This window comes from Agrilus planipennis, unplaced genomic scaffold, assembly GCF_000699045.2.
Source record: "Agrilus planipennis isolate EAB-ADULT unplaced genomic scaffold, Apla_2.0 scaffold35, whole genome shotgun sequence".
Classification (NCBI taxonomy): Eukaryota; Metazoa; Arthropoda; class Insecta; order Coleoptera; family Buprestidae; genus Agrilus; species Agrilus planipennis.
In genome coordinates this window covers 1225062-1249745 of record NW_020438957.1, presented here as the reverse complement: position 1 = coordinate 1249745, position 24684 = coordinate 1225062, and the positions used below count along the sequence as shown (strand labels likewise).

The following is a 24684-nucleotide window of genomic DNA, read 5'->3' as shown; positions in this document are numbered from 1 at the left end:
GTCAAGTAATGATTTAATTCATGAACATATTTCTTTAACTGTTAATCATGTCAAAAGGATTTTTCGAATAAACACAGTTTTATAAAAAAATGTTTGTGTTTATTTCATGTTAAATAAAACACAATGTTCCAATATTGCACACAGTACTTACAGTTTTAGTGTTTTATTTAGTTTCATTCAAAAGCTGAGCTCTATGATTTTCTTGTATTATTTAAAAATAATTATGATTAGTAAAAGAACTAAAAAAATATTTATTACCTAATATATAAAACTTCCAGTTGATGTAATTACATCAAAAATGGTCCTACACAGGGATCCCCGTTCTCGAGCCGCCTCTAACTTTTTTGTTGTCATCTTTTTTGGTAGAAATTCCTACACTCCGCTTAATTCCATTTTGGAACTGAAGCTGTAATTTAAAAACAGTATAAATATAAACACTAAACGCGTTATCTTTTTTAATAAGAAGTACAAATAACGTAAAGATATTGAAAACGTACCTGTTTATCGATTGCCCTAAACTGCCAGGACCAATTTGCTCGGTACAAGAAAGGCCTATGGTCGAATCGATTATCATCTGGACTGTAACTTTCAGCATGGTATGAAGGTGTCAGAACGGTCATTTTGTGCCTGTTTATCGCATAACATCTAAAATAAATTAATACATGTTTACATAATATAAAAAGGTATAATAAAATATATACGTAGAAAACAAAATTATTTATTTAATATATCTAAAAGGATCTTCATAAGAAAGGCTACTTGGGGAAATAAATTATAATGATTACACACTAAATATTGTTTCAAATAAATATTTTTGCGAAGACTGACTTATTAACAGACTTTAATACTATCTTCAGCTTAATGCAATTTATTTTCAAAATCATTCACATTTTCATCTTGAAAGTTTTGTAAAAGAATAGTTAAGTTGAAAAGGGGCGAAAAGCCCAATTCCTGCTGCCAATAAAAATATCGTAAGAGTATTACCTAAAGAAATGCTTAACTTTCTCCGCAACTTCTTCAGGCGAACAGGTGTCTTTCCAGGTATTAACAAGTTTGCAGAACATAGAATATGGTCCACATTTTTCTTGCTTCCTTAATCTTCCAAACACACTTAATTCTGCGTACGTCATTCCCATATCCTCTTCATCGGTTTGTGTTAAACTACCTTGACTTGATAGAGGTTCCAATTCAGCTGTAGGAGGTGCTGACACGATATCCTCAATTACAGGAACATTAAATTTATCTTTCACATAATTTAAGAACATTTTCAAGTCAGTCTTAGAAATACCTCCGATAGGGTTAATATCAGCACTAGAGCAGTCATATTTCGTCATGTAACCCCTCAAGGCTTCGTCTACGTTAGCTGAACCGAGCACCAGAAGACCTCCAGGTCTTCCTCGAACCCAAAGCATTAGTTGTGCAAAAAGGTACGCAAGGACCATACGCAGTCGTGCTTGGATATTTTGGAGAGCCAAGTTTTGTCTTGCACATCCTCCTTGAGAAGCAAATTTCGGTAAAAGGCCTGTGGCTGCAGTAAAAATTTCAAGAAGTGCTCTCACTGCTCTATCTATCGTTATTGACATGTGGTAACTAATTAAAAAAAAAAGAAAGCTTTGTATATCCATAAATATATGTATACATAGTAAAAAATGTAAAATAAATATTACCTTCCAATTTGAGAAGCTAAAGTCGCAGCCCTATGGTTAGTTTCCCTTGATGAGTTTTCTGAACCCATGTAACAAGTAACAAATAATCTATTACATAGTTCTTCAGGTTTGGTGGGTGTATATTCAGGGTCAACAAGAATTTTTCGAATGTCGGCTAATACTCTGCTCTCTGAAATTTTTTATTAAATTGCCAAATCAAATTCTTACCGGAAAGGAACGTACCTCCCCTCTGTACTGCTTTTACAACCATCCTGCACATTGAGAAAACTATCATTGCTGTGCTTGTAGAATCTACACCACCACTTAATGGCAAGAAAAATCCACCTTGCCCTGATCGCCGAAGGTAATCCCAAAGCCAACAGGCAGGACCCTAAATAATGAATATTTTAAAGAAAGATAGAATAAGTAATTAAAACACTCATGAGACCTGGGCTATTTCTTCTTCTGGTCTTAAATATTTCCATTCTATTGGAAATGCTGTAGGAAAAGTCGAGTCGTGTTCTGGTGAAAGGGAAAAGTCCACCAAAATCCTAGGATAACTAGGATACTCTGAAGATGCATGAGACCGAGATCTCATACTATTCCTGAAGGATCTAATATCTTCTAAATCAATCGTTGCTGACGTTATTTCCTATTAATAACCCATAAAGATTATTACTATAGTTTAACATAATAAACAAAAAAAAATTAAAATATAAAAATAGTTAAGCTACTTTTGTATGTCAATCAAAAAATTAAAATTTCTTTTATTAAAGGATATGCTTAGTCATTATTATGATTATTATTTTAATTACCTATGCATTTATCAATAAAAAAATAAAGTTCTCACCACATCTTGTAATGCAAACTGCTTGGAATAATTCAAAATCTCTCCATTAAGTGCTATACAAGAACCCCCATTAAAATAAGTTCTCTGTCCATCACAGCCTCTTAAATTACAAAATACATAACAACCTCCTACTTTAAAAGTTGCACTTTTAACTAAATTGCAAACTACATAAGCCTTTCTTAATTCCATATAACTACCAGAACCATTGCAAATAATTTCTACCCCATCAAGAGACATTGGTATATGACTACTAAAAGGAAACCACAATTCTTCACAAATTTCAAAACCTTCAAAAAAAAAACAAAGAATAATACAAATATAAAATAATAAATAAGAATATATGTAATATATTATGATATAGTATACCTATGCATGTGTCTCTTGTAGATATTACAGCATCACCAAAAGGAACTGTTGTTTGACCTGTAACTGCAGAAATCATACGTGGTAGGTGATGATCTTCAACTTGGCGAATCTATTAGACAATAAAAAGGTAATACAATGATCTGAAGTCTTTTTTAACAATATAAAAGTGCCAATTAATCTTTTGAGACTCACCTTCTTCCATGCAGAAAACCATCTTGATTCTCTGTAATTGTCCCCATCACACATTTGCAATTTTGGGCGAATTAGCAAAATGTTTTGATTTAAAAAGATGATTCTGCAATTGTAAGCTACATTTTTGTGCATTACTGGCATTCCAACATCTACTAATATGTCTTTACATAATGGTGCTGTTAAAAGTTCTAGCAACACTTCCCAAGAGTGGAGAAAAGTATCACTTTCATAAAAATGATCTTCACAACTATATCCACTACAAATCATGTATTACATAAGAAAATAAATATCATAAATGATGTTATAATATATAGCACCATATTTCTAATTCTGGTCCTGTGCGAAAAGCAGCTCCAGCTTCTTTCGCCTCTAATATAGATTCTAAAATTCTTTCACGGTTTCCATCAAAATCTAAAGCCCACTGATTAAGGGTAGCAGCAGCCACTGTAGCTTTTCTTCCCATTTTATATTTATATATAAGGAATGGGTATGCAATTCAGTATTTACTAATTACTATTACTTACATAATAGAGATAAGAGCTAATTAAATAATATAAAATTTTGCTTTAAAGGTACACAAATGTGACACTTATAACCTAAAATCATAGATAACAGATTCTGTAACCTAACTTTTAATATTTGTTTTTATTGGTTTCCATAGCAGCAAATAGTTACAACCCGTCACACAGTAAGGAACATCATATACAGGGTGACTCATTAGTAGGAGCTATTTTTTAAATGAAAATAAAACAAAATTATTAACTAATCCAGTAATAAAAAAATTGACAAATGTTTCAGCTACTCTTGAAAATGATTTGATTTTCGAAACAATTTTCATTTTTTTTTTAATTCATTGTGAAACCGCTACACCCCGTGTTTTTCTTAAATACTACAATTTCTGAATTTTTTAATATTTCAATATATTTCACCAAATGCAAAGTGACCCAACTATCAATACGATATAATAAATATTTATATTTTTAGATTGCTTGTAAAAAAGTATTTTATTATGTTATATATTTAAACGTAGGATAGTATTGAAACAAAAAGCAATAATTTCTACTAATTTAGCTCGTTTTTTGTAGGTAACTATTTAATAAAACTATATACTGATTAAAAGAAAAATTGAAACTACTGTACCTACTAACATCGTTTCTCGAAATCAAAAATTAAGAAAACTGGTACCTATTGGTGGAATATAAACGTTAAAGAGCTGCGCTTTTTGATTACTTCCAACTTTAAAAATACAGCATGTAGTCTTTCATTGGAATATTAAAAAAGTAGAACTCGATTGAAAAAAGTACGACGAAGAAATTCATTAAAGTTGCTAATTGTTATAAGATATTGTTTTTTATTTTATGAACCTTTAAAAGAACACCCTCTTTTCATTCAACATTTACATCCCTGTATATTATTTGTCAATAAATTAATAATAACGGTACTGTCTCGTGAACTTTTAAAATTGATCAAACAAATCGGTGGTAAAGCCTATTGTTCAACCCTTGTACAAAAAGCTCCGCAATCCAAGGGATAAGTCAGTTCTTCGTCAATTACAAACCTGTACACAAGACAAGTGTACTTTTGTTTATAATTAGGACGATTTATTAATTAGAATGGAATTTGTCAGCTGACAAAGAATCATCCCTCAAAATGAGAAAAGGTACGCAATGTTTTTTCATTATTTCTATTATTTATAGATATATCTATGTTATCAATTTTGACAAGAATTATTTTTAAATTTCAAAATGACATAGTGTCGAATAACGCGTTCCACCAAACACCTTTCTATCTGGTTTGTTTATTTTAACGGGTTTTATTTTGAAAAAAAAAATGGATAATGAAAATATGGTTAATGTTATTTTAGAACCTCTTTTGTTTGATAAGGACTGTTTTTCAGGTATATCTCATGAAACAGGTATATAATTCTTAAATACGAGAGCCACGATATCAGTCAATATATTCGATTACTTTTATTAGTATCCATCTATCATAATATGATGTAGGGTTTCACGGTTTCATTTTCTTTTCTATTTCATTATCATCATCATCCTAACTCTTTTTGTTTTTGTATTGTTACTTATTGCTTTCCAAATTCGTTTGACTTGTTCGTTTTTCGTTATCATCTATAACAGACAATTAGTTTTACTCTAATTAACTAATTTCTTATTCTGCCTTTTCTAATTACTCCTTTAATTCTTCTGACGTGTCTTTTTTAAAGCTTGTAGTTGGCTTTGTTATTGTGTAATATTAAATCCTTAAATCTCAGGCAATTTTTCAATTAAATTATTAGAAAAATAAGTACTGCAAATCTACAATGTGAATAGAAAAGGATTAATTTGCAAATCGTATATTTGCATTTTAGTTTAAATTGAGGAAAAGGAACTGATAACATTAATTGCTATGGCAGTTTACTTTTTTTTCTAAAAGCATTTCATAGAAAAATAAATTTCTAGATACCACATAAGTACTATCTTGGAATTCAAATAAAACGATTCCGTAATAATTACTAAACAGTAAACATACGCAGAACCGGAAGTTTTAAATTATAGTTAACTATTAATCTAGGATCATCACACACTAAACCTTTGTTATACATACTTATTATCATCGAGTCATCAGGAAGTATAACTAGGAACTATTATACAATACATATATATTATGTATAATAAAACATAAATTTGTCTACTTTCATGTGTAATAATTTCAAGTTCATTTAAAGAAAAGTATGACATTGCCTTAATTTTCCTAGAAATGAAGTAGATAATTAATACACTTTTGTTTTATTATAATTAAAGTAACTGAAGTATGTACATATCCTGCACATAATTGCTTTAAATGCGAGCAGTATTTTGGAAAAATTTGCCTTACAGATCCTGGAGTGAAAGAACTCCAAGAGGCTTTATTCCCTGCAGTAAATACTCCGAAAATTAATAATGCCGGAGGTTTTTTAACAAATTTCCTTTTAAAATTTACTGGTACTGGACAAGAAGAACGAGCCGGCGATACGCAATTTACTTACAATAAAGATCCCAAAGATCTATTTTCAATAATAAAAGAACCAGGAACTGCAATTCAATCACCACGGTGGCCCACGGAATGTCAGGTAGGTAGTCGAACTTCTTAATAAATTAATAAAATCAATGTATCTATCAAATTGGATTGTCGTTATAAAGAAGAATCAAACTTTACATCCCAAAAAATTTAATCTATCTAATCGTAGATATCTTTCTCCAAAAATTAAATCACGCAACTTAGATAGATATTCATCACACGCAAACGTTTACTACGAAAAGAGGTCAAAAGCCTGATCGAAATGCAATCATTGTTTCAATAAAGTGGTGAATCTTTTTAATTAAATGATATCCTAAAATCTAGAGCATTAAACATTTAGTAGGAGATTTTTAAACCACCCAATTCTGTGCTTTATTAAGTACTAACAAGTTCAAGCAAAATTAAATATTTCGATAATTAATAAAGATAAGCAATTCGAGTGAAATAAATTAATAAAAAAAGATTATTATTTTTTGGAGCAACGATACCTCGAGTTAAAAAATTATTTGCGATTGCTACAATTGTTTCGCTACACATGAGTAGCTTCGCCAAGCGTTAAATTTATTTTATGATTCGGCGAATGTACTCATCTACTGTATAGTATAATGAAACTGTAGTTATTGTAGGCCCCCATATAAATAAATTTGACAATTTTTATTTTACTTTTCTAAAATATAATCGCAAAAAATGTACAGGTTCTTGAAGAGCGTATTAGACATATTCAGTATGTTCCTCCATCTCCACATCCCTATTATAATCCTTCAGGAGATGAAATTCAACCTAAACCTGTAGGAGAAGAATGTGGAATCATAGTTTATCAGTATTATCCCATCAGTGCAGTAAATTATGTAAGTAATCCCGCACGCACTAAAATTCCTTTTGTAAAAGAAATATGTCGCATACATTTTGAGAAATATATTTTAGTTCAGTCGATCAAGTATTGGAGGTAGTAGGTATCTCCTTCCCACCTGTCCTTGTCCCGAACAAGAGGGTCTTCGATTTGAGTCCCGATTCGAATGTGGGAATTTAGCCAAAGCCATAAGAATTACGTCCACGTTTTACGAGCTTCATCTCAGAACTGATCTTTACACCAACAAACACATGCAATGGTTTTATTTTCGAGTAAAGAATACCAGAAAAGAAATTCTTTATCGGTACGGAAAATATTTTAGCTGGTACTCTCTTCGCAGTAGAGGGGACACCGGAGTCCTGCATCATGTCGATGTCCTGTCCATCAATATCCTACCACTTTTTGACTTTTAGAACGTCTTTCTAGATAATTTTTCGGCTGAAGCTGTTAGATTACACCCTTTTTGTCAATACTAGAAGCTCTTGTTGTAGAATGGAAGTGGAGCCTACAGTTTTTGTTTATATTTTCTATTAAATTTTATCAGTAGATATTTTAAAAGAATTCCAGACAGTCTTCAAAAGGGTCTTCTGGTATTGTTGACAAAAGGGATGTGTTCTAACCTTTTCTGCTGAAAAATGGCCTAGAAAGACGTTGTAAAATTAAAGAAGTGGTAAAAGTTTGATGGACAGACGATCGACATGATCTAGAATCCCAATACCCTCACCACTCTTTCTTTTTTGATCACAGTTGTAAAAAGTAAAGGACAACGTTTATTTAAAAAAAATGTTTATGAAGATTGAAGACAGTTTAACATTGTTTCGCTTTATAGCTTCCATGTTTTTCGGCAATTTAAAACTGATTCTAGAAATTCAACTGTACCTTGACTTTTAAATAGATGATAATAAGAAACATGAAATTAAAATTATAATTTTGCAATTAATGTGAGAATGGAACAGTCACGAAATTTACAAAATTAAAGCAATTTTGTTTACTAAAAGAATTTTTATTACATTCTTATGTGTATATTTACTACCAAAAAGACGAAAACATCTTCTTAGAATATTTCTTATCGATTTCAGCTTTTCGATAGTAAATATGACTAAAGATGGTAGTCTATTCAACGAGGGTCTTAAACCCCTCCTGTATTCAGAAAAGGACGCAAATTTGTTTGAAATAGGTTGGAGAAGATTTGGAAATAATATCACATACTTTTGCAACGACAATAAGTAAGAACTTGTAAATAATTTGAATAAATAATCGTCCACAATAATGTCACCGCATCAAATAAATATCTTTTTAGTGATAGTAATGATGAAGATCAGCAAAATACTTATACCTTAACATTCACATTTGAGTTCCCCCACGATGATGACGTTTGTTATTTTGCATACAGTTACCCATACACGTACTCTGATTTACAAGATTACCTATTGGAATTGTCAAACGATCCATACAAATCGTCCTTTACTACATTGAGATTACTCTGCAAAACTCTAGCCGGAAATAACGTTTATTATATCACAATTACGTCTCAAGAAGAAAACACTAAGAAAAGCGACGTCGAAAATGAAGAAAATGTTAAAGAAGGAACGGTAAAAAACAATTATAATAAAGTTTTTTAGTAATTAGCCTCAATTTGAGTATTAGAAACAAAACAAAAGCGAACTTTTTAAAAATGGTGATATAGAAATTTAATTTGGATTTTGAGATCATTGTTTTGAAATATAATTTCTTCTCCATGTTTTGCTAAAAACAGCATCTTCAGAAGGCCTTTTGTTGAAAATCCATTGCACAGTTTGGCCACTGTAATACCATGGACGAAGTAAACTTTCGCTTATAGAAACAAATGTCGGNATATATTTATATTTATTTTCTTCACAATAGATGTTTATTACATATTTAATATTAGCTTTTATCCGCGGCTTCCTTCGCGTTGATGCTCTAAATACAAAGATCATCGACGATCACATCAAATTAATTTCTTTTCTATCCCCCGGGAACAGAATTTTTTCTGGATAAATGTACCCCATGTCCTTCTCTGTACCTTTGACAATATGTGCAAAAAATCTCATGATGATCGATTGAGTACTTACGGCGTGAAAACGTAACAAACAAACACATTCGCATTTATAATATTAGGTTGGGTTGGATTGTAACAATCGATAATGTGAACCGGCATTGACAATATCGAGAGCTTTCAAATTATAACAACGAATGAATGGATATTCCAGATATTTATTTATCCTCTTTCTGTTTATATTTTTTGTTGTGGGTCAGTATTTTATCCCTTATATTTTTCAAGAAAAAGAAAGCTGTTGTGATAACAGCTAGAGTTCATCCAGGCGAAACTCCATCGTCTTGGATGATGAAAGGTTTTTTGGATTTTCTAACGAGTGATAACAACACTGCCAAGGAACTGCGTGACAAGTTCATTTTTAAACTTGTGCCAATGCTAAATCCCGATGGCGTAATTGTTGGTAATAATCGATGCTCTTTAACTGGAAGAGACCTCAACAGACAATATAGGACAGTTATAAGGGAAACCTACCCTTCCATCTGGTACACGAAGCTTATGATAAGAAGGTAAGAATATTAACAATAATCTAATTGTAAGTAGATTAAGAATTTATTGCAAAATGAAAACCTTCAAGTAAAATCAGGACTTTAAAGTAGAAAATTCTGATTCTACTGTGTTTTCGCGTTGGTATTGTTTTATTTATTTCTTTTTAATAATTTAGACTGTTGGAAGAATGTGGAGTTGCCATGTATTGTGATTTGCATGCTCATTCAAGAAAACATAATATATTTGTGTATGGTTGTGAAAATCGACGGGGCCAAGAAAAAAAACTGCACGAGCAGGTATTTCCACTGATGCTAAGAAAAAATACACCTGACAAGGTAAATGCGAAATCTTTCATTTATTCTCACAGAATCGATAATTATTATTAGCACAATAAAAAAAAAATATTAATTCTTCACAAAATACAGAATAAATGGGTGATTTCAAAGTCAAACGATTGGCTTTATTACTGATAATAATTGATTGAATATAAACAATGGAATGCCAAAGATGAGATCCAAAGATTGCGGACCAAAGTCAATTCACTTATACAAAATCTCTTGTAAAGTTGGACAATTGGAACGAAAGTTCACATAGTTGGTTATATTCAATTAATTGTCAGTTACACATCCAATAAAGTACGTATTGTTTTTCGATTAATTTATCATTTGATGTGAATTATGATTTTAGAGTTATATGACTTTGAAATCGCCCATTTATTTTACCTGTCACGCTACGGAAATCAGTTTTCATCGTGAAAATACAAATATGTCCTAGCAGTACTTAATAACTTGGTTAATTATTTTAATGTCTAGGTATTAAAATAAGTTCTATGTTCGTGTCTATGTACATAAAATCTTAGCTAATTAATATACCGTGTCTCGTTACAGTAATATTACCTTCAAGTAGACTGAGCGCTGTCGTTTAAAATAGTTAATTTTATTACGACCGCATTGAAGGAAACAATAAAGTACGAAATTCTCCTCTGTATATGTACAAAGCTTATTAAAAATGACACAAGGTCGTTTAAAAATGGCACCAACTTTATAAATTGAAAGAAATTATAAATCGGCTCTTGGTACGCATTATTTACGTATTCTAAGTTTAGTAAGTTGGCCAAGGAGAAAATACATTTTTCCCGTAAGTTTAAGGGTAATCGGTTAATGTTCTAGTGTTGTTAGCCTCTTAGCATCCCCTCGATCACTGGCCTACTTTCGCAAATAAGGACATCCAAATAATATTTCAAATTCTTTATTAAAATACTGAAACAACCCGTTCATCAAAAACTTTCCAATTTCCGCTTGCGATAGATACAATTTTGAAATTTTGGCAAACTGACAAATGCTTTCCGATCTTTTAGATAAAATAATACTTATGTGTGCCAGATAAAACGGAAGTAGACACCGAATCTATTAATACAAATAGGATTCTCATATGACTTCTGTAAAATTTTCATGTTTTAGATATTTGATTACACTTTAGAGACACTGGCTACTTATGGTGTTATTTTAATAGAATTTTTCACGATATTCCCATGGTAATTTGAGTGTTAAGGCCCTCAGTAAAAAATTATTTTCATTAAAGAAATTTGGTTCAACCAGAATAATATGTAGTCCTTAAAAGGAATTACTAAGCAGTTTCATCAATATCTTGTTTTAAAAAAAAGGAATCTTCCGTAATTCGAAAATCTTTCTATATAGAATATTTTTTGGCATCTTGATGTACATATTGTTTCTCATTCTCTCTAACTCGAATGTTTCTCTAACTGGAAATTCAAGTGCAGGTTGTTCATTATGAATCGTCTCCTTAATTCGATTTTTTTTTCGGAAAAATCAACCGCAGCAATAACTTACTTATTACACTGTTATTTTCTTTGTTTTTCAACAATATTTCACAATAAAATTAAAGTAAGGCTCAAACTATCGAATTAAAAAATTTATATTTAATTGTAGTATAAAATCATGTCGAACCTATTCAACATATAAAATATTTACTTTAATTATAACTAAAGATAACTTGGAAAGTGCAAAAGCAATGTGGCTACAATGAGATTTTTTTCAAGACATTTCGCCTTTTTCCTTTACATCAAACAAAATACTTGTGACGGATTACAATTTTTTAAAATATTAACAATAAGACATAGGTACCTACATACAATTACGAGGAGTTTTTCAGTTTTCTTTTGAAGATTGTAAGTTTCGAGTTCAGAAGAACAAAGAAGGGACTGGAAGAATAGTGATGTGGATGATGGGGATTCAAAATAGTTACACCATGGAAGCATCTTTTGGTGGATCGTTGATGGGCGGCAGGGCTGAAACCCACTTTACAACACAGGACTACGAGCAAATGGGCAAATTCTTTTGCCAAACTCTTTTAGATTTTTGCGACGAAGATCCCAGAAAGGTAGATAAATATTTCGATGCACTGCAATCGTTTTATACCGATGTCGTTGAAAAATATGAAAAAGATAACTATTATAATGATAGTCTATCAGATGCGTATTGCTTTATCGCAGCATTAGTCATTTGTTTCTATTTATTTTATATTTTGTTACTTTATTAGAAATCGTAATAAACGCATTCGACACGTTTCAAATAGTTTCATATGAATTCAACAAAACGTAAGTTAAAATACATATAAATATAATTCAGGCGCGGATAAACGAATTTTACCACCAATGAAAGAATCAATTTCAAAGCTACTTTAACTTTCAATTCGGATCAGTCGCAGTAGTTAAAATTCTTTTAGATAAATCTATACTTTAGTTTTAAATAGAAAGCAATTCATATAACTCCAAAATTACTGACATTTCAGCGTTTTTTTTTTAAGTTCGATTAAGTAAATCCGAAGGAAGATCATCAAACCTTAAATTTTGAGAAATTTGTTCAACTTTGCAACTTTGCCGCCCCATTGGTGTTTTCCGATTGCTTTAGATCGTTTGATGGAAGATACGGTTAAAACTGAATCAGTTATTTCACTTTAAAATCGCCTATTTAATTGTACTTCTCTAAAATTGGTTACAATTTTTCGAAACTTATTAATTATCCTTATTCCTATCCCCAATTTTTTTGTATTTACTTACAGGAGCGACTTCGGGTAAAGATTATAGAAAGACTTTTAAAGGAAGGATCAAATGCTGACGAACCAACAAACATTGTACTTTCAGACTATTCCAGGTAAATATTTTTCTCATCGCTGTTCTTCAATTGCATTCGTAAGATACTGAAATTTTTCTTCAGTGACGATGGCGAGACAAGCAGCAGCTCGTCAGATGAGGGTGGCGGTCCAAGTGATAACTATATTTCCGTAATAGTTCCACCACCAACTCCGGAGATGACAAAAAAGAATATCAAACCAAAAACGTGCAAAATATCCAAGTTGAACACCAAACCAAAAGCAAAAACTGCAAGTGCGAAACCTCAAAGGCGAACCATTACAGTATGTTAATACTTAAATATTACTTTCTATTTTTCCTTCTTTTATTATTTTTATTACTAATTTGCTTTCGCTTTTTTTGCATAATATTTTGGTACATTTCAATTTTCTTCTAAATTTTACGTCAAGTTGAAATACAGGTAAATGTCAACTTCAAATATTTCAATCCTGGAAATTGTACAGAAAGGACTACTGGATTTTTAATGACGAAAATTAGTTACAATCATGCAACGATTAGAGAACTTCCTCTCGCCATCAGTCAATAATCCTTTGACAATAATCCTTTTATTATTTGATACGATATGACAACTTTAGAATAAGATTTTATATTAAAGCCAAAACGTTGTCTTAGAATTGATATGGTAATAGATACAATAGTTTTCGTGTTAAATCCGTTTATACATAAGAATGATAAGGATACCGTGAATAGAGAAGGTTAGAAATGAAGAGATATTAGAAAGAATAGGAGAACAGAGGACTCTGGAAGTCAATAAGAAATAGGCGAGATAGGTTGGTAGGACACCTTCTTAGGCATGAAGGTCTAGTCAGAGACATATTAGAGGCATAAAAAAAGTGGTTAGGAGGGGTAGAAGTAGATCTAGGTTAGATTACTGTTCTCAAATAGTTAAGGATGTGGGTTGTTCTAGTTTTAGGGAAATGCGAAGTTTAGCTCAGGATAGGAAAGAGTGGAGTTACGTGTCCAACCAGTCTTAGGACTGACGACCTTATGATGATAATGATGAACTGCGTACAGCTTTTTAAACAAACTATATATAACTTCTCCCTTCTCTATCCTTCTATCTCCCCTTTTCCCATGTTAGAAACTATTTCTAAATCTACGAATTCTATGTACGCTCTGCTTCTTTTTTCTATCGTTTTATATAAGTTGATGAATTATTATTATTATACTTACTAATACTGAATAGTTATACTGACAGTAAAAACAATTATTAGATGTCAACTTCAAACATAAATCTCCCTTCCAACTACAACGGTTCGAGTTCAGGATCCGACTCTGACGAAGATTCAAGTGAAAAAGAAACGACAACTCTAAGACGTCCCAAAAAACATCACAAGAAAAAAAAGCGCAAGAAGAAGAAGGTGCCCTCATTATTATATTTTGTACTCGAAGAAGAGCACGCTTAAAATATTGTTTATTTTCAGAAAAAAGAAGTCGAAGAACAAGAAGAAGTACCATCTCCGAAAACGTTGTCCGTCTTAGACATACTTTCCTTCACTAAGTTTAGAAGTATAAACTGGAATCGATCAACACCAAAATTAGCATCTGTGTATGTAATGTATTCATTATTTACACAGATAATGAGAGTTCCTAATTAGTATTGATTAAATTATTTTTACATTAGATACAGGACATATTCCGATTACAAAATTACTAAATCGGCGTCATTACAATTAGCAGAAGTTCAAGTAAAATTATTATCCCTACAAAACAGACTCTGGATGGGGGCTGAAGGCGATATGGCGGATGAACCACTCTCATGGGGCCCTTCCAACATTTATCCTCCCAATCGAACATCTTCAGAAAAGTATGTACATTACTGTTTTAATTTTTTTTCTTCTGTATTTAAAATTTCATTAATGTTTTATATATTTCATTCACTTGAAATAGAAAGTACATATTACTACAAAATTATAAGTCATATTTTTCTGATCAATTTTTAATATTAACGCCCCTAAAAATCAAAAATTAAGTGAGTAACTACCCTAGACAAAAATTTTCAGTCTCTCTCCAGTTTTCAGCGTCTCTGAGAGCGTCTCTCACAGTCTCTCAGTTATTGCCTAGGTGTTTTTATGGATCTCACACAGTCTCTGTATGAGAGAATCGAACGATAAAATTGTTAATTCAGAGATTCCAGTCTCTCACAGAGAGACTGAATGAATAAATCTGAAACATTGAGAGACTCGAGTCTCTCGCAGAAAGACTGGGATCTCTGAAATATGTTGAACTTAGAAAATTTTAACCATGTCTGTCGAGATACCACTTATTGAGAGATTCGAGTCTCTCGTTCAGAGATTGGATACGAAATTAGGATCTTTCTATGAGCGACTCCAGTCTCTCGTTCAGAGACGCTAAACAGTTTTTTTGACAGTTTCTGGACAGTCTCAGCGACACCAGAGAGACTCGATGTGAGACGGAGACTCGAGTCTCGTTTTCAGAGACTCTGAGAGACTGAACATTTTTATCTCCGGTAATTATCTATTAAACATCGCCCTTGTGGTAATTTGGCTTCAAAAAGTTTTTGGTGTTGTGCTCCTTTTCCTATAGAATCAAGTAGTAAATAATAGAAATGCTAATAAAAAACTGTTATCTCTTCATTTTTTTACTTACTTCTTGATATACTATCAAAAGAATTTTGGGAGATAAGATCCCAGGAAGTCCCATTACCAATAACGAAACAGTTAAGAATCCTTTCTCAGCTACAAGTAAATAACATATCTGGTGGTTAATTACTTGATAATTCCGGTTTTTTATTAAATTCAAATGAAAGAAAAAATTTTCTTTAGAATTTTCAACAGAAGAATGAAGAACATTTTCACCACCAAATAGGTATATTATTAGTAACTAATATTAAGTAATCATCCACAGGACCGTGAAGCAAAAGAAAAAAACTGACAAAAAGAAGACAAAACCCGATAAAAAAACTACAAAAACCGGAAAGCAAGACAAAGAAAACATTGTTTCGGTGTAAGTACCTCCACCATCACTATTTTTCCTACAATAATATTTTTAGTAACGTAGAATAAAACAACTATTTATTAAATTTTTCAACTTGAATCAAAGAACTGAATCGATCACTGATCCAATGATGAAGTAATGAAAATTATTCATAAATCTTTGACGAATTGTGTATCATACTCAATTAATAATAATTATAGATGAGGAATATTTGGTCAATTAATTAGTTGTACAAATCTAGAAAGACGTGACACAATTTACAATTAGTAATCATTAAAGTTACACTTTTTCTTTGAAATAACAACTGTGAACTCAATTAAAATTAAAACAGTTTCAATGTTAACAATTTGACCTTTGCTAAATAACGGAAATACTATGCCACATATACAGGGCGATTTATAAGGATTTTCGTTCCAAATATGGAAAAAGAGTCAAGATAAATGAGGGTAGTAATGTTTTTTTTATGATTATACAAAGATTGTAAATGTGAATCAGTAAACACGAGGAGATGTAATCAAGGAAATAAGGGTGAAGCCCGGGTGGGTCCTGCATTTAAAGTTCTGGCCGATGCACCACCATAAGCATTCAACTTCTGTTGATCCAAGCTTTTCTTATTAATGCACAACTATGTGATGTTTCTATTTAATGATGCAAAAATATATATTCCTTGTACTTCTCCAATAATATATTAATCTTTCAATTGGAAGCAACCAGAACCAACTCTCTGGTTGCTTGAAATTAAGAGCTTTTTGGATTTTTGTCAATTGCTAAATAGCTTACTGCGGAAGTACTTCCTGACCAATGGTCATATAGTAACAATGTAATAAAAAAATATTTAACAATGAATAATATTTAATATATAATTAATATTTTTTTAATTGAGTAAACACCAAACAAATTTATCTCAGTTATTCAAATAAATANAGGACCCATTTCAATTTCCTTTTTAAGAATAATAATTATTTATATATATATTCTACTGATATATGATGTAAAGGAGTTTGTATAACATATTTTAGAGGAAAACAACCCCAAACGGACAAGCATTCTACATCGACAAAAATAAAATTGCACAAGTCAAAAAGCTTTCCCGACACTTCAGTAAAAAATGAGAAAAAACCTAACATCCATAGATACGCTACAACTGGCACTAGTTACGAAATCGAAGAAATAAAAAAAAAGAAAGGATCACATAAAAATAAGAAGACAGTTAAAAGATAAGTAGTCTTCTCAAAAAGACTGAGATACACGAATATCATACAATGTGTTCTGGTAGATTTAGAAGTGTAGAGTTTTATAATTTGTTTATAAATACTAATAAATATATCATCAGATATTTTCTTATTCATTTACCCTATTCCAAAATCAGTTTTATTTCATTTCTCCGAACAATTGCCCCAGTCAAATAAAGATCTGTTGAAACAAATACTAGTAAAAATTTGTGTTCTAATTTTATTTTGCTGACAAAGTTAATATGAATATTCATAAAGTGCAAGTATTAAAAAGGACAGGAGAGTACATAGGAAGTCAATAATTAAAAGGAGACGGGTTAGTCAGAGACATATTAGAAGCAGAAACAGTAGCAAAGAGAGGCAGAGGTAGACCAAGATTAGACGTGTTCGTAGACAGAGATGTAGGTAGCTCTAGTTGTCGAAAAAGGCGAACATTGACTTAAGAAACGAATGTGCGTGTTCAACCATCAATCTTCGAACTAAATACTTTATGTTAATGTAGTGATTCAAATAATTAAATTCTTATACGTATTCTAAAATCATATGTTTGGACGCTACCGGATTGTCCTTGTAAAGGACCCTAGATAATTGAAACGTCGAGTATGTCTTCCAAAACAATTTGTTGAAAATATTACTTTCACCATCGAAGCTGCTTTTATAAATCGTAATTACCTCAAAAAATGTGAAGTATCGAAAATGTCCAAAGAAAATTATTTTTCAGCTGTTTAACGTTTTAAAAATTTTAGTGCGATATTAACATTTATAATACTGTAACAAATAAAATCCTTATAACCTTTGTTCGATAGATACCACTTTGATATGTTCTGCATACTGACGCATTTATACTCACATTCCTTAAATTTTAATACATTCAACTTATTAACGTTTGGTGACTGAGGCAAATAATTATTCCTAAAATTTTGCGGTTCGGTAAGTCTCCCACAAAATACTCAGCTTCTTGACTACAATTTCTATTAGTAACCGTGAAATTCTTGAGTGATTAGTACCCTCATTAACAGTGATATTTTCATTATCATATGTTTGTAAAGAAGATATGTTTCGTTCTACGCAATACTTATTAATTAAGACATCAACTTGATTATTAATAATTAAGCCTAATTTGTTTAGTTTACTGATTTATAGGCACTCCAATATTAATTTTTAACATTTATATTCTAAATATAAAGTTCTGTAATTGGCATTGAACCAATGCGAGTCTAGCTTTTTTTATATTCGTTCACCCTCTATTTGTCTCTTAAAGACATGGCACTTATTATTTATTTATTATTTAATTAATGTTACCCATATTTCGTATCCTGTATAGAAAAATGTTTACTCACGTTGGATTCATTTTCGTCGAGATCTGTGGATAAACAGTCACCTGGTGAAAGGACAGGATGTGAGTAGTCATTTCCCAGTAACGTTAACGCAACCAATACAAGTCAGAATGAATGCCACAGGCAAAAGTACCCACCTGTTTTAATGTCCACACATTAAACCCAACTCGTAAACGTTATTATATTATATACGAACAGGTACGAGTAAAAATAAATAAAGAATATTGCGGGGGAAATGTGTAGTAAAATTTCATTTAATCATATAATTAGACCTCCATTCCGAAGAAATACACTTTCAGTGCGAAGGCGCTCATGAAGGCGTAAATTTTTGTTTTGTCGCTTAACTAGTCACTTGTTTTATTATTTTAAGATTGCGTGTGCGTTAACAACATAAACTTCACGACGCAATCTGATCAATACAGAATGAAGTTAGCAGTAGATGCTGAACTTATCACTTGAAATACAGAAAAGTAGCTATTCGACTCTTCAATTATCAAGTCTTATACCAAAATATCAATTCTATCACATACTTCTATTATCAAATCTATTAAGTCTCTACCAAGTATAGCAAATATATGTATTACACGTATAGCTTAAATATACATATAAAAAAAGCCACTCAATGACACAAAACATGGTCCTTCGAGCCGGATTTAATTAATTATCAACTACTGTGTGTAGTGGGTTAAATTATCATATGTGAAGCTGTAACAGAGCTTTAGCTTTCATTCTTATCTGCTGCCTTTCTTCTTCAAGCAACAATAGTCGGTGGATTATTATCGCAGATTTTAATATGGAGAAAGGGCATTCATTTCGTGATAAGTTGTATTTATTAGTTACTACACTATAACTATTTAGTAAAGAGCTAAATGACAAAATCAAACATCAAAAAACACAACGTATATAATTTCATTTGGATGCTACTGCTTCCAAATTGAAAAGTTTAAAAGAAGCAACATTAAAACGTTACCTAACTAGCCAAATGATAACTATTATTGAATTTACAGAAAACTCTTTGTACTTGTCGTTAGTGATGAGTACAGATGTGATGATACTCGTTTTTGTTCGAGTCCAGGTGCAAGAAGAACAAACAATATTAGAACTTATGTATGTAACGTGTGTATGTAAGTATCCATCTCAAAAGAAATCAGTCCATTAGAGTACCTCCTGAATATAGTCAATGCGAAAGTTATAAACCCATTTGGTTGGACTTAACAGACGTACATAATCATGCAAAGATGTAGTTACTGATACGGCGATGCCAATTGAAGAGATGTTATACTGGCTTCTGTGTAAGTCTCATGAATATGCATCAGTTCTAAAGGTTGTCCAAACAGGGCGAAGCACACGGACAATAAGGACGAAGAAGGATGTATGAATATGGCCTGCGACAGCCATGCTTAAAGCCAACAAATGAGTTGTGTGTATAATATTTTAATACCAAAAACGGTTGAACTACCGGTTAATAAATTAACTCACTTGGTAAATATTACTATGCATAATGCAATGTAGGTCTGTATATGGACAAAAGAAGACTATTTAACAACCGAACAAGGTCAATATGTATAATATTACAATAAATTCAATTACAACACTTGCATTTAAATTGTTTTGATGTCTCTAATTTATGAGGGATGTATTGTTTATAACTAATGAAGTAAATTAAATTAACGGCAATGGTAATTGTTCGTGCAAAGTTACGATGCCGATTTTATACCTATTTTTATTAATTATAAATCAACAAAGTACTTTTATGGTATAGCAAAGAGAAGAAAACGCGTTGAGACATTAAACTTAATGAAAAACAAAAAGTATGGAATTCTCGTAAAATCCACGGAAACTGTTTATGTTCCCATAAAGTAACAATTACGTCCACACTTGATGTCATGGCAATAAGCACGTTTAAATGATGTGCTGTTCTAATGAAAAGTATACTTGGTCTGAAATTACTGCTTACCTGTAAGTGCCCCTAGAGAATGTACTCACTATTTTTACTTATCTTTAAATGGATTCAGCAATCGTTCTTATAGAAATTTATTGTTATCAAGATTTCGAAGAAATGTATAAAAATTTGTTCATTATTTAACAAAATAAGATAAACTACTGCTAAAATGATTATATCATTTACGTAAAAAGTTCTCAACAAAATTACAATTTTGGAAATATGCAACACGTTCTTTTGCTTATTATACATATAAGTGTTTCATTTGGATGGATTAAAATAATATTATTAATAAAAAAGGGAAAAATATCATTATTTATACTTTTAGAATTTGGAAAATATCGTCCAAGCTGCCCCAAAAGTTTTGCAAAGGAACATTTAATATCTTAATACGGGGGCAACTAGGTACTAAAAAACACTCAACAACAAATTGAACCCCAGTCACGTATACCAATAAAATAATTCAGTAAACAATCTGAAAAATTGAAATCCTAATATTTTAGCATTAATATCAAGAAAAAAAACAACTTGATATTTACGTGTTACAAATGCGTCTATAATATGAAAAAGAAAAACGAATTGGAAATTGTAAAATCTATAAAGGAATGGTAATGGCTGCTACAACATTTTTTTTGTATATTTTTAACTAACAAGAAGATTAATTGTATATTAATGTAAAATTATTATTACGACTATAGAATGTTCATAAATATAACCACACATACCTAACAGAAAAAACAAGGTTATTGAATGTGAATGTGAGTAATAGTAAAAGGAATTTGAGTGAAGCTCAGGTAAACTGTTGTCTTATTTTTCTATCAAAAACCTGATGTAATGAATAAGACGACATGATGTCATAAGAAGGATTACAGAGAAAATGACGTTACGGACACATGCATTTAATATGTTACAGACAATTTGATGACGCCACCTTTAAGTTAATATGTCTAAGAACAGAAATATTTTTAATTACACATATTCTTTACAGCGGCGGCGGGTGCACAGGGTAACAGGGGGCACATACCCAACAGTTTTTTTTTTGGTAAACGGAAATAACCAAATAAGTGTATACAACATCAAGATTCTACTATATATAAGATGCAAACTGAGATAATTGTATTTTTCGTTAGTTTTTGACAGATCGCTGCCGGCCCTCGAGATCATCCATTCGGGGAATCCCAACAGAAATGAAAATGGCCTAATTTTTTAACATTTAATCCTGCATTATCTCAAAATCTAATAACAAAATTTGTAATTGAAAAGATTCCTTGCCTTTTCTACAAATTAAAGTAATTGTACACAAACTATTCTTTCTCTTCGTTATTACTTTTGCTCCTGTAATTTATTCCTAGCTGCCACTGTTTCCTTATTGTGTCTCAAAACTTACTAATACGTGGTTGTAGTCACACTTTTCTAGGAAATGTAATAATTACGTTAATTTAACCTTTATGAGTAAACATGATCCGTGTGGGAAAAATTAGTAATTGGTGTATGAGTGCGTATAATATTTTAAATTAAAAGTCTTCATTTGAAGGTAAATATAAATAAATTGGAATATTATCTGTGTAATATAAGTAGTGTGGCTCTTCAGTTTTTATTTTTTCTTTTTTCAAAAATTAATAAAAACGCAACTAAATTATTAGTTTATTGATCATTTGAAAGTTAACCTTCGCGTTATTAAAATAACTTGAAACGGGACTTACAAGTTTTTTTCGCTCATTATCTAGATTTATTGCTTACAATCTTTTACATAATCCCAATTTTTACTGCCACTTTGGCTGAATCTTCACATGAATAAAACGCCAGAAGCAACCGGAAACATTAAGCATACCATTAAGCTTCTGTATTTTTTTCTGTTAAAATTAACGTTTGATTTAGTATTTTCGAATATAATTTTCACAATCTAATAGACATGGATGCCTAAGATTAAATACAATTTAAAACTCTTTATGTTTATTCATGCAAAACCTAAAGCAAAAAAGTGATGATATTTCGTTCAAAAAGTGCTACCTTTTTAAGAATTTTTTGCATCGTACTTTAAACCAGTGTTTTACCTTCGAATGAAGACTTCTTCAGGGTGAATGTTTGTTCTGCGGAAGTTCTGCAAATGTTCAATCACTAATTTTTTGATAGTTAGTTCTATTCTACCATCTTTCATAGAAGCAAATTTATCTGTAGGGGAGACCGGGGATAGTTGACTATAGGGGTAGGTAGACTAACTACCGAAAACTCTTCGACAGTGTATGAACTATGTCATCTGATCATAACCAAGCATTACATTTCGCGTCCCGCTCAGTTGTCTGAAGCGTCACATCGCGGTCGTGCGTTGTTTTCGAACACTGACATGTTTTTCATATTTCAATTACATAAGTAATATTTTGATATATTGTATTTTTTGATCTGATGCCTACTCGTTTTATGTAAATCATTTTTCTATTAGTCCTAGCATTTAATGAGGGCACATTTATCATATTTCATATCTTATTTTTCAAGTCAACGGCAGTGTTTAGGCTAGCCATGCGATCAAAATTAAAAATGGCGTCTGGGGTTGGTAGACCAATTTTTTTCGGGGCTGGTTGAATAATTATTCAACCAACCCCAATGAAATATGTAGTTGAAAACAACACGTAAATTAACTTTTTATTGGACTTTTAAATCGTTACGTGGCCAAATTAAAAGAAAAATTAGAACAGAATCCGAAATTGACGAGAGCAGAATTAACCCTGGACACAGTGGAATATATAAAAAATTGACAAATTTTTACTAATTTAGAAGAGGAAACTTTAGCCAGTTTATTTTTTAACAAAAGGTTCAATTATATTAAAAAAATGTTTAATTATTTGCTCCTTCTCATGATTTGACTCTTACTGGTACATGAGTCAACTTACCCCGGGCATATGGTCTACCTACCCCGGGCCAGGGGTAGATTGACTAAGATTTAATATTTTGTAAAATGCATTAAATCATCACTATTATACTAAACTAAGAACTAAATATTACATATTTTTATTAGGTTAATAGATTTTCTATCAATTAACATGCTTTTCTTGTCTATATACATTAAAACACAAAAAATATGAACTACCATCCCCGGTCTCCCCTAAGCTATCGATTTTTGGCACAAACAATTTTTCAAATTAAAATACTAATTAGATATGCTAAATGCAGCACACTCTGCCTTCTAAATTCGCGGTTTTATGTTAATAGATGGGTGAACGGAGGAGCGATGTGGGTTCCCAAAACAGTATGCAGACTGCCTCGTGATGACCAGCCGCTTTTGGCTGAGGTTTTCCGTGGTCTCAAAGCATAGATCGCTCTGTGTGTAAATTATTCAGAGAAAGGAAATTTCATCTTTCAGTATTTATGTACGAAATGCTTTATGTGATTTTGTGTCGTATTATTGTACAAGGTACAAGAATGAAAACGGGTTCTGTGCATATATGACATAGACACGGAGGCGTTTAAAGAATTAAATCAGGTCTGGCAGCAATCTTCTTTTGAAAACTCCAGTGAATTTTTATAATGAAGCCCACGAGCCACGGTTTCTCGTGCGCGTGAAGGCGTTAACATTTTTAACACAACTCTCTTAGGCGGAATAAATTATGGATTATCACATCGCAGTGCGCCTTGTCGAACAGATGCTTCCAAGAAATTTCTCTTAAGCTAACAACTACTTGCTGCTGCGCTTGATTAACACTAACCTGTACCTACTAATTACTTGATTGATTAGTCGGATTACTTATTTTAATTCTACAAGAAGTTTCAGGAACAAGAAATGTTACATTATTTTTAGTTTATTGGGCAAATATTTTCAGTTTCCATGCAACATGGAAAAGTAATTCAATTTTTCCAATTTACGCGAGCTGAAGCTACGTGAAAATTTAACAGGATGTGCATTTTGGCGTATGTGCAAAGTTTTCTTCTTTCCTTTTGTTGTGATGTATGGGAACAATTCCCATATTGAAGGAATCGTGTTTTAAATTGCCCTGCAGCACATTCAATTTACTTCAAATCGATATTTCGTTTCTTTTTAATCAAAGTAGAATGGGTTCATAAATTTCCCTTTAAATGCCCTTTCCGAATATAAGATTACCTCTGCTGCAGTATGTTATTAATTATTTAAATATTTTGACAAAAAATAGCATTAAAACAAGAGCAATAAAAAGTCTTTAAATCATCAAAATATCTCACTCTTTTTCGATTTAATTGTAGTAAAGAACGGACACTCTCAATAAACCATACACTAGAGATGAGGCGAGTATCCTCCAATTTTTTTAGAATCCGGCCGGGTACCAGATAATCACACTGGGTACCCGACAGTGCCGGGTAATTCTACTACAAAAAAAAACACTATGTAAACGCCATCTGTAGTACGATGCTTCATTTTAGGATAGACAGACAGAATACAGACCACTTCGAATGATTTTATTCGATTATGGTAACGTGCCTATCACGTTGAGGTTAGCTACGCCAGGATTCGTTTCAGCAAGTAGATATCCATATATTTAAATGGACCTTGTTGGAG

The 24684-nt window shown here is 31.6% G+C and overlaps 2 protein-coding genes across 2 annotated transcripts; one reads left to right on the top strand and one right to left on the bottom strand.

The window, feature by feature from the left end:
• Positions 1–235: 235 nt before the first annotated feature.
• LOC108744848 (probable glutamine-dependent NAD(+) synthetase) lies at positions 236–3661 on the bottom strand. Its single transcript, XM_018480799.1, has 10 exons — positions 3372–3661; positions 3055–3310; positions 2863–2971; positions 2497–2783; positions 2095–2298; positions 1890–2037; positions 1668–1836; positions 985–1590; positions 498–645; positions 236–406 (listed from the first exon to the last, which is right to left on the bottom strand). Exons 1-10 carry the CDS (start codon positions 3515–3517, stop codon positions 305–307), a joined length of 2175 nt encoding a protein of 724 aa, XP_018336301.1. The 5' UTR covers positions 3518–3661; the 3' UTR covers positions 236–304.
• Positions 3662–4814: 1153 nt separating this feature from the next.
• Positions 4815–15871, top strand: LOC108744763 (cytosolic carboxypeptidase Nna1-like). Its single transcript, XM_018480673.1, has 16 exons — positions 4815–4951; positions 5925–6157; positions 6801–6953; positions 7030–7259; positions 8035–8181; positions 8256–8547; positions 9258–9538; positions 9694–9853; positions 11691–11918; positions 12600–12691; positions 12755–12953; positions 13905–14051; positions 14115–14239; positions 14315–14497; positions 15559–15593; positions 15849–15871. The coding sequence occupies exons 1-16, from the start codon at positions 4885–4887 to the stop codon at positions 15869–15871; spliced, it is 2595 nt and encodes an 864-aa protein (XP_018336175.1). The 5' UTR covers positions 4815–4884.
• The last annotated feature ends 8813 nt before the right edge of the window (positions 15872–24684 follow it).